This window comes from Phoenix dactylifera, unplaced genomic scaffold (assembly GCF_009389715.1).
Source record: "Phoenix dactylifera cultivar Barhee BC4 unplaced genomic scaffold, palm_55x_up_171113_PBpolish2nd_filt_p 001336F, whole genome shotgun sequence".
NCBI classification, from domain to species: Eukaryota; Viridiplantae; Streptophyta; class Magnoliopsida; order Arecales; family Arecaceae; genus Phoenix; species Phoenix dactylifera.
The window spans coordinates 85,145-96,547 of record NW_024068665.1 but is presented as its reverse complement, the minus strand read 5'-3'; the positions used below and the strand labels follow the sequence as shown (position 1 = coordinate 96,547).

General features: G+C 41.0%; 1 protein-coding gene across 1 annotated transcript; it reads left to right on the top strand.

The window, feature by feature from the left end:
- Nucleotides 1–227: 227 nt before the first annotated feature.
- Nucleotides 228–10,151, top strand: LOC103705301 (formin-like protein 8). Its single transcript, XM_008788962.3, has 4 exons — nt 228–1,701; nt 1,804–2,003; nt 8,227–8,468; nt 8,895–10,151. The coding sequence occupies exons 1-4, from the start codon at nt 392–394 to the stop codon at nt 9,678–9,680; spliced, it is 2,538 nt and encodes an 845-aa protein (XP_008787184.2). The 5' UTR covers nt 228–391; the 3' UTR covers nt 9,681–10,151.
- The last annotated feature ends 1,252 nt before the right edge of the window (nt 10,152–11,403 follow it).

Here is an 11,403-nt window from a genome sequence, read left to right as displayed (position 1 = left end):
AAATCTCAGTTCCAAGAACCACACTCTGAGGCACCTCTGTTCATGTTCTGTACTCTGGGACATACAGCTAATCTTCAATCTGGTAATGAGTATGGCGATAGGAGGGAATGACAGAAAAGTTGAACCAAAGATCTTAAAAGATTAAAAAAATGGATTCCCTGCCACGTGTCCTCTCGTTGGACCAAGCACTCTGCACTCCGACCGACGGCACCGAATTTACGGACCAAATGGCGGCATTCTCTGACGTCACATCCCCCCGCCGGTGAAAACCAATTTTGCCGACCAGGGAAGTTTCCACTCCCTGTCTCTCCTTCTCTGACTTCCACCCATGTCTCCACCCCGACACCCCCAGTTCTCTCTCTAACCTCTCTCCCAACCGAATCCCAAAGCCATGAGGCCAAGCCCTCTGATCCCATTCTTGGCCTCACTCTCCCTCCTCTTCTCCACCGTTCATTCATCATCCAACGGTCGGGGAAGCCGCAGGGTCCTCCACGAGCCCCTCTTCCCCATCCAGTGGACGCCTCCCCCTCCGCCTCTCGACTTCTCGGACCCTCCCCCGGCCCCCGCCGGCCCCTTCTTCCCCGACTCCCCCTTCGCCGGCCAAACCCCGACTGCTGCCAATGTCTCCACCCCATCCCCACCCTCCATTACCCACTCCACCGCCACCAAAAACATCGCCATCGGCATCTCCGTCTCCGTCGCCGCGTTGGCGATTCTCTTCTTCTCAGGCTTCCTCCTCTACCGCCGCCGAATCAGACGCCCGCGGGATTCCGCCAAGCTAATCACTGGCGAAGATGGCAGTGCCCGCCGGCTCAGAAACCCGGGCCGTCCTGCCGCCACCGCTGCTGCGTCGGAGTTTTTGTACCTCGGGACGATGGAGCCGGCGAGCCGGCGGGCGAGCGGCGAGCTGAATGGCTCGCCGTATCGGAAGCTGAGCTCGGAGCGGGTGGTGGAGGTGCACCACCCGAGCCCCGAGCTGCAGCCGCTGCCGCCGCTCGCCGGACCGCCGTCGCGGCGGGGGGTGGTTCATCCGCCGGCGGGGTCCTCAGACGATGAGACGTTCTACACGCCGCACAGGTCGGTGGCGTCAATGACTAGTGAGAGTCCGAGCTCTCCGGTGTCGCGGCACAGCCTCCCGAGCATGGGAAGCGGCGGGAAAGAGGTGCTCGTGCTGACGGTGGACTCGGCTCCTCCCCGGTCCCGGAGAACTTCGCCAAGAAGGAAGCTTTCTGGCGGTTCGGCATCCGAAGTCAAACAAATGATACCTCCAAGTACCCGACAACCTCCACCGCCACCTCCTCCTCCTCCACCACCGCCGCCGCCGCCGCCGCCGCCCCCTCCTCCGAAAACAGAAAAGATTGTCGGAGTACGGCCACCTCAGCCGCCACCGCCACCTTCGCATGCTGTGGGGAGAATTAAACCGTCTTCAGAGGCTCCTGCTGCGCCACTCCCAGCTGAACTATCTCAGAGGCGTCGGTTATTGAAGCCTCTTCCGCCCGAAGGTGCTCGGATTAACATCCCAGTTCCTGTTTCCAAATTTAGCAACGGAGATGGCTGTTCTTCGTCACAACCAGCTGATCGAACAGGGGACGATATGGAGGGTGATACGAAGCCAAGGTTGAAGCCTCTGCATTGGGACAGAGTTAGGGCGACTTCGGATCGGCCCATGGTCTGGGACCAATTGAAATCCAGCACATTCCAGTAAAGACTATAACTTTCCCCTGAAAATGCCACTTTTATGTTCTTTTCTTGTTTGTATCTAACGAAGCTCCATGGTCTCTGTTCTGTCTGTGTTTTCGGCAGATTGAATGAGGATATGTTTGAGACCCTCTTTGTAAATAATGCTACTACTCCAACTCCCAAAGACAATAACAGAAGGCCAGTTCTTCCGCTCCTCAAGCAGGAGCACAGAGTGTTAGACCCAAAGAAGTCGCAGAACATAGCAATACTTCTGAGGGCATTGAACGTGACACGAGAGGAGGTATCTGAAGCGCTTTTAGATGGTGAGGACTCTGATTCTCTGTCCTGTTCTTCTACCGCTATTCTTTGCTTCTCAGATCATATCATGTTCTTCATAAAAATGAAATAGGCTAGAAGCGTTTTATATCTAATCTTCCATGTTGATTGGCAATTGTTTTCTCTTCTTCACTGATGAATGGAGGTAAGTTGGCCGATGTCCTTTATTTAGGAATTGTATCTCATGGTCACTGTCTTTTGGGAGGAAGTTATTTTCATATCAAAGTGACTTGGAATATATTTGTTTGTGATATAGTTCCTTTGGCATAGAAATATCATTTTTAGTACATTCAATCTAGGGCTAGCAGTTTGCTATTGAAGAAGATTTCTAACACAAAAAGTTGGGCAGAATTCAGTAACAGTTACAAACCATGAAGGTCTAGGACAGCATTGGAGTTAAAAAAAGTTAGTCATTTGTTTCTTTTAATAGGATTAGGCAATTGGTCCGAACAAGAAGTTTCTGTTAATTCAATTGCTCCATAGGAAGAGAATGCAAAAAAGAACTTATTCTCCAAATCTACAATCGACGAATGGATGAAGCCAAAAGCTGCTTTTGATTTCAACCTAAATTTCTAGATGTTAGTGTTTAAAGTTTAATAAACCGCTTCAAAGTTCAAACCTTTTTCATATCACGTATTTTCATTTGTGTCATATCATCAGTTCGCTTTTCCCTAAAGATACTACAGCTTATCCCACAGTTTAAGAGTCTCTGGCCAGGTAAACAAGTCAACTTCTTTCATAGCGGTTTAAGGCGATAACTGATAGCTTTACAAATACTTCTTGACCAGCTTTAAAATTGTCTTTACAATGAGTAGTTTGGTGCCGATGTTAGTTCGTAGCGGTTTAAGGCTATAAATGATAGCTTTGCAAATACCTTCTTGACTAGCTTTAAAACTGTCTTTACAATCAGTAGTTTTCTGCCAATGTCAATTATTTTGACAGACTAGCACCAACAGTAAGATTGTTCCGCAGGAACATTTATTATTTTTGTTTACTCTCCGTCAAAGATTCTCCAAATTCCTCCATCAATTTTTCTGAGCTTGGAAAGATATCGGAGTGCAGATGGATTTTTTTTTTTTTGAATTTTACCCATAAAGGTTTTGTATATAATTAAGCTACACTTAAGAAGTGCTTATCAGTATAAGGGGCACAATGATCTTTTAGAACAACACTGAGACCTCGTAAAATTCAGAAATCCTATTAAAGAAACTTTTAATCATCAGCCAGAAGCACCTTTCATGCTCTCATATAGCATGACATCTCCTTTTAGCGAATCTGGAATACAATATCCTGTAGTTTTGTAATAGATCCGCAGCATAGTCCAGGTCAAAAGGAACCGATACAACCTTTAAATAATTTAATCATATAACAATAGAGATGTAAAAATTCAATGATATTCCTATCAAAAAGGGAATAAATTCATTCATTTAATTCTTTGAGCTGCTTATTATGTTTAGTTGGTTGCAACTTACTGTAATTTTCTAGGATAGGAAACACAATGTCAAAATGGGATAGAAACATAAACAGTGAACATGTTATGTTGATGGGTTGATGTTTTCTTTGTATTGGCACTTGCTTGATTAGTGTTAAAGGAGCGCCCTTGTCCTTGGGTTGGAGTCCATACCAATCCAATTAACTTATGAAGACATTATGAGCTGCTATGAAAAAGGAAATAAGCTAGACAAAAAACTTGCATTAAGTTCTAAGGGTTGTCTTTTGTCTTCCTACTCTCATTTTCTCTCCAAGATAAGTATTTTGAGTGAGAATAAAAGGTCATTAAATCATCTCTTTTAACAGGAAGAGCATGGCCACTAGTTCGAATTATATGCTAATAGTTCAAACAATGGATTTTTTTTTTTAAGAGATCAAAATGGTCCAAGATATGATTTTAATCTTTCAGACTCTTGAATGCATGGAGTCATGAGACATACATATCCATTAACCTTTAATGCATAAAGGTACTCTGGACCAAGATTTAGTACTCATGCTGATTGTGGGCTAGTATCAGTGTCATGCTATGCCAGTCATATGGCTGATAATATAGTAGGGGTTTATACCAACGCATACCATCCCAAGCAAATGCATGCCAAATTGGCACTGACTGGTACAGATGGATATGCACAATACAACGGCGCATATCTCTCTATTTTGCCCATAACTCTATGGAATTTCTATGCAATTATATGGTATCTACCAATACAGTAATTTCCGCTCACTGACAGACCAATACAGACTGGTATCCAGAATACATAGGTGCATACTTTTGTATTGTGCTTATTCCTGACCAATATAGTACATACCATATAATATGGTCCAGTAAAAAACAATGTTAAATATTTGGTCTGAAGTAAGCAACATACTTGGTACATAGCCTAAGATGTGAATGGTTCAAATCATTTCATTCAGGCACTTTCTCTGTGCATATTGTACAATACAGTCCAATTTATTTGCTATTTCAAACATTGCCATTTTTGTTCTATGACTAAATCATTTTTTGGGCACTCAGGGTGCATACCTTTTAGGAATCATAGCATTCCTTTTTAACAATTCCACCTTCTTTTTGACTCTTGTCTAGACTCTATATCATCAAGATGATTTTATCATGAAAAGCAATACAATTGGATATTTTTATATTGCATTAACATTCACACAATCTTTGATCCGCCATAAGTGTGAAAGCGGAAGGGGGCATAGAGATGTTGTATTTCTCAATATATTATAAATTTACATAATTGTTTAACCATGCATTGAAAAATCAATGTCTTAAGGATATACACCTTCAGAAGATGGTGATCTATGAAATCAAGCATGAGCCAAGGTTTGAAGTTTTGACTGCAATCTAGTTGAAACTAACTATAGTGTTTTTTCAACCACATTTTGTAAACTAACCAGAACTTGCTATGGATGTTATGTTTGTTCATTATATTGGTATATGGTGACATTATGAGTCGCTCATTTTTAAGCATATTTGGATAATAAATTTATCCTCTGAGAAGTATTTCTTAAAATTTAAGGTTTTCATCTCAACCAATATCTCAGCCAAAATATTGGCTCGTATCAATATCGAACAGCTACTAATACAAAATCTACAAAATATTGATATATATCATTTTGGTTGCTATAGACCAATAGATCTTAAAATATTGGCTATTACAATATCAATAAATCCGCCGATACTTGTAATCTCCATTAGATCATTTTAGGAGTTTCTTTCTTGTTCCAATTCACCTTTGACCAAAGAGGCATGGATCAGGTAAGGAATGTAGACTCAGCAATCTCCAGCATAAGGCATAGAGGTTCTTGCAAAGAGGCCAATGAGATAGGCCTTCACTTCCTCATGAGGTCCACAGAAGTGGAGCCCAGATCAGTTATTGGAAGGGCAACTTTTGATGAGGAGCACATCTCCTTCATTACCTCTTTTCTATGTCATAACTGGTGTGCCTCTCCATGGTGCCTATCATCAAAACTGGTTTCTGCCCTGCCTTCAATGCTATCTTTTCCAAATGGGGTCTTTAATCTTGCCCATGATTGAAAAGGCAATTGTATAATGGTATGTACTATGGTATATACTATGTCAAATTGTCCCATCTTAGCAAAACATGAGCAGATAATGGGTGCACCGTATTATATATTGTATTAAATCATAAACCTTACAAACTTATATATCGTATTTCAAACCAAGGTTTACTGTTTCAGTATCAAATCCCGTACTGGTACTATGCTAGTATAGTGTTGGCATGCCCATTATGGGGGGTGGTTCAGGGCATTACCAAAACTCACTGTGCCCCCATATTGAGTCTCAGTTCGGCATTGGTATGGTTCGGTACATCCAGTACAGAATGATATGTACCGGTACTATGAACCTTCTTTCAAAGCTTGATCTCGTTAAATGGCATCTTGAATGTGAACAATGGTTACATTTGCACTTGCCCACATATAAAGGATTAGTTAGATTTCATTAGTCTTGATGGTGGTGCACTTAGCAAAAGGCATAGAGGTTTCTGCAAAAGGTGCATGAGATAGGCCTTTGTTGCCTCAAGGTGGGCAGCAAAAGTGGAGTCCTGGAAGCAAAGTATGCTCATGTATTCCGCCATCTCCCAGGCAAGTTGCTAGAAGGACACCTTTTGAACAAGGAACATATCTTCTTCATTGCCTCTATCCTACATCAGAATTGGTGGTGCTCCTTTATGGTGCCCATCATCAAAGCTGATTTCACTGGCTTTCAGTGCAATCTATTCCATATCGGGTCTTTAATCTTGTTTAAGATTTAAAAAACCAAATGTATAATGATATCTATTGTCTTGTATACCATGTCATACTATTCCATCACAGCAAACCATTAGTAGATAATGGGTGTACCCTGTTACATATTGTATGGATACATAAACCTTACACATTCATATAGTTTTGAACCTTGATCCCATAAAATGCCATCCTAGATGAGAATTGTGGTTTCTTACATAGAGAGAGAGAGAGAGAGGCAAAGATAGGAAGAATGTTTTGAGAAAATAAAATGAAATCTAGTAAGGCATTTTTATTTGTAAAATGATCATTAATTATGATTTTTTTTCCAAATCATAAGATATTAAAATGCTGTATATGTGGAAGCAAATGCACCCACACATATGGTCCATTGATTGTGCCGCATTGCTTATATGCGGTTAATATATACGGTCATACTGCATATAGGATGAAAAGGGAGCCCACTAAGCTTCAAGCAATAGTATGTGTAGTCTATTTAGCACTGTAGGGCCAGATGCAACCAAAAACTCTCATATGGGCCCATGTGGACGAAGTGGCTTCAAGTTGATAGTTAGATGGGCCGGTTATGGACATTAATTATATAGTCATGTTAATTATCTTATAACTATTCCTATTAGATATTAAAGGCTAAATAGTAATCAGAATTATTAGTTAATATTATTATTTATCCAAAACATATTGTTGACATTATTGTTTCTTCTTTTGTGTCTAATATATTTTATTTATTTTAAATAGTTAAAAATAGTAACAGTATATGCTTCCGCATATGCAGCATGCATCGTGCATATGCACTATACAATACCTTGACCGCTAATATATGGCAGTTGCATCTTAAAATAACAGATATACTAATTTCTTATAGTTCGATTTTTGCTGAGATCCTAGGCTTATCATGCTTATTTTAATTTTTTCCTAATCTAATATCCGCCTTGATAAAATGGTATTTCTTTCCATCTTAATACTGGTCACCAATGAGATCAATATAAGAACCAAGAGAAAGGTAGCTTTTTCTAGATACGAGGGACTTGTTTGGGTCACAAGGCTTATGCTAAAGTTTACTAGATCTTAGATTAAAACATATAAGCATGTAAATGAGATTTATCTACTTGTGATTTATTTCATACTTCTTTAGTTATAAGTTACATGTTAGTATTTGATGAAATCGTAATACATTATCAAGTTCGCATTCATATTTGGTCTTATATTACTACAGAAAGAAAATCCAACATGGTACGTCGTACTGGCCCGAACCGGGCGGTATAGAGAATACCGTACTATATCGGTTCGATACCGGTACTCGGTACGAGTGGCATACCAACACTCAATACGCCAAAAAAATTTCGTACCATACCATACTGACACTATACTAGTGTGGCACCGATACAGCCGAGACAGCAAAGCTTGAAAGCCAATTGGAATCCATTGAAATGTCGTCGTGAAGGATGCCTTAGAGATTTCTTATCCAGTGGATGACTAAACCCCTAAAGTCCCTTGAAAAACCAACCATCGTAGTTGCCAACAACTATTAGCATAGTTTCTTGGTTCCTCATTCCTAAGGGCTTGCCCTTGCAGAGGTCCAGGGTTCAAATTCTAGGAATTACCATGAAAAAAAAAAATAGTGGTTTTGAAAAAAAATTCCAGACACTAGCCAGTGGACAATAATGAAATTCAGGAAATTCTTAATCAAGGCTACATTGACAATTATCTAGTATCTATTCTTCATGAAGTTGATTCTCACCATGTAATGATCATCATTAGTATCTATTCTTGTAAAATTTTAAATTTAGACAAGAAGCAATAGACTAGTACCTTTGTAAACAATGTCTGTCATATCTCTATTTGCAAACTGTTTTCTTTCTTACTATGATATTCTGTAATTTTCATTTATAAATCACACAAGAATCTATATATCAGTGGTAGAGTAATTCTGATTGTTACCTCTTACAGGGAATCCTGAATGTTTAGGTGCTGAGCTTTTGGAGACTTTGGTCAAGATGGCTCCCACAAAGGAGGAAGAACTAAAACTCCGAGACTACAATGGTGACATATCAAAACTTGGTTCAGCAGAGCGCTTTCTAAAGGCAGTGTTAGATATACCTTTTGCCTTCAAAAGAGTTGATGCAATGCTATACAGGGCCAATTTTGAGACAGAAGTCAATTACCTAAGGAAATCTTTTGAAACTCTGGAGGTAAAAAAAATTCCTGAATGCTCTGCCCATTCTTCCCCACTAGAGCTTGTCTACAAGTTAACATTCGAGGTTAGAACGTAGTAAGCAATATGACATAAAACCTCTTCCAATTAACTGTCCACATGTATAGACTTGTTATCAACACTCATCACCTCTAATTAAAACTAGTAGATGGTGCATCTTATGCCTTAATATATTAGCGATATGAACTACATCATATAGGACAGCTTGAATCATGACCTTAAAAAAAAAAAAAAAAAAAAATCTAATCATATTGCAACAACATCAGAAGGTCAGAGCTTTTCTGAATATAAATTTGTACACTTACAATTATAATCTTATTAGCTTTCTTCACAAAAGAAAAAGAAGAAGAAAATATAGTACTCTATGCATCAGACAACTAATATTTTCTCAAACATGCTTCAGGCAGCCTGTGAAGATCTAAGAAGCAGTAGGCTATTCTTAAAGCTCCTGGAAGCTGTTTTGAGGACCGGAAACCGGATGAATGTGGGCACCAACCGAGGTGACGCAACAGCCTTTAAGCTTGATACTCTTCTAAAGCTTGCAGATGTGAAAGGGACAGATGGGAAGACAACACTGCTCCATTTTGTTGTCCAAGAGATCATCCGAACAGAAGGATCAGGTTCTGAACCAACAGGAGAAAATCCTCCTAACAGTGCCAGGGAGGAGCAATTCAAGAAACAAGGCTTGAAAGTGGTTGCTGGGCTGAGCTATGAGCTTGGGAATGTTAAGAGAGCAGCTGGGATGGACTCGGATGTCCTGAGCAGTTACGTCTCGAAGCTAGAAACGGGGCTTGAGAAGATGAGGTCAGTCTTGCAGCTCGAGCGGTCATGCACCCAAGGTAAGAAGTTTTTTGAGACAATGAAGGTGTTTCTTAAGGAAGCAGAAGAGGAGATTGAACGGGTTAAGGATGAGGAGAAGCGGGCGTTAGGCCTAGTAAAAGAGATTACTGAGTACTTCCATGGGGATGCAGCAAAGGAGGAAGCCCACCCTCTCAGGATCTTCATGGTGGTGAGAGACTTCCTCTCAGTACTAGATAACGTCTGCAAGGAAGTGGGAAGAATGCATGAGAGGACAGCGATGGGGTCTGCTAGATCATTCCGCATCTCTGCAAATGCCTCTCTGCCGGTTCTCCATAGGTATGAAGCCCGGCGAGATGGAAGTTCAGATGATGATAGTTCATCATCATAGAACAAATGAGGAATATAACTAAACCACACAAAATTTATGCGAGGTGAATCTAATCAGCAGGAAGGTGGTTGCATGCCTGTACAAAAGGAAAAACAAATCAAGTTTTTGAAATTGTCAGGTTCATATCTGTACAAAAGGAAAATAATAAGCAATTCCACTGTAGTGGAAGGTGATATCATACATTTGTTCATCACATATCTGAGGTATAGCACAAGGGGAGAGTATCAAGGAAACATAAACTTCGCATGAAGGAGAATAGGAAGCATGAGCAGTCTTCCATGTAAGAGTTATTTACTGATAGTTACATTTTTTTTTTTCCCATTTCATGTAATTCTTTTCTACTTGGTGTGTCCTGAAAAGGGAACTAAGAATGAACTGCCTGAGCTTTTTGAATCTGAGAGCTGACAGGTGTGGTGCAGATAGTTTTCTGTAATGCTTTGCATTAAAAGAAGCTAGTACATTTATAGGATCCTAGAGATTTCTTTGGTATTGACCAACAGTTAAGTTTACAGAACAAGACCAAACCATAAATAGTAGAACTGGATCATTATATTTGGTTCATTGGATCTTGAGTGATCTATGTTTGATCCAACTAGATTTCAACTTAGCTTTTCTACATAGTCCCTATCTGCTAGGTCGAGGAGCCGTCCACATATAGAATCCATGGCTACCTTGGGATCTCCTCCATTGGCATGAGTGGGAGCTCGGGATCGTCCGGCAAAATGCACTCCACGATGAAATCGACGAGCGCTTGGGCTTTGATTGCCGGCCTCGGACGGTATTCGAGGTCGAACTTTCCGAGCTCGACTGCCCACTTGGCAATCCTTCCGGCGCGATCCAAGTGTTGCAGGATCTGCTTCATAGGCTGGTCGGTTAGTATGGCGAAGTAGGGCCGGAGCCTCCGAGCCGAGATGACTAGGGAGAAGATTGTTTTCTCCAGTTTGGAATATCGAATCTCGGCATCCCTTAGGACCTGGCTGGTATACAGAAATAAAATATTTAAGCACATATACCAATAACCTTTTATCTGTCAAGATTATATAGAGGAGGTTTCTACAAACTATAGTCACCTTTATCCATCTATGAATAGAAGCTTTCATGCATCATCCTTCTCTGTTCTGTTCTAACAGAGGGTGTGATAAAGAGAAAATAGCTGTTGTACTTCTCGAGAGATGAACCATTGTGATGGGAACAACTGACGAAGCTTCACGTTGCTCTCCCCTAATCATCGATATAGAGTGGACGTGCAAGGCAGGCGGGAAAGACAGTAAAAGAGGATGTAGATAAGTCGCAGGTGAATTAAAGGAAATTTTACGACACCTTTCCTTAAAACCCAATAAGGGTGCTCTAGCAATTAACCATATTAAGGCTAGCCTAATTATAGTTCTATAGAGATGCATGGGATTAATGTCCATCAGACCAAAAGAGGGACTAAGTTGGTATTCAAAGGAAAATGAGGAAACGTCGTATCAAAATCCCTTTGCATGCTCATGCAGCGAAATCCATCTCTACGCAGCTTGAACCGTATCTACCTAGACCTGACCACGATTCTGGAACCGGCGGTTCCATAACCACCTAGACCTGACTATGATTCTGGAACCGCCGGTTCCGGTTATGGAACCGCCGGTTCCGATTCCACAAAAACCTAGAACCTTAACTTGTAACCGAAAATAGTCAGTTTGGTTCCAGTTCTAGAACTGCCGGTTTTAGTTCCGGTTCTAGA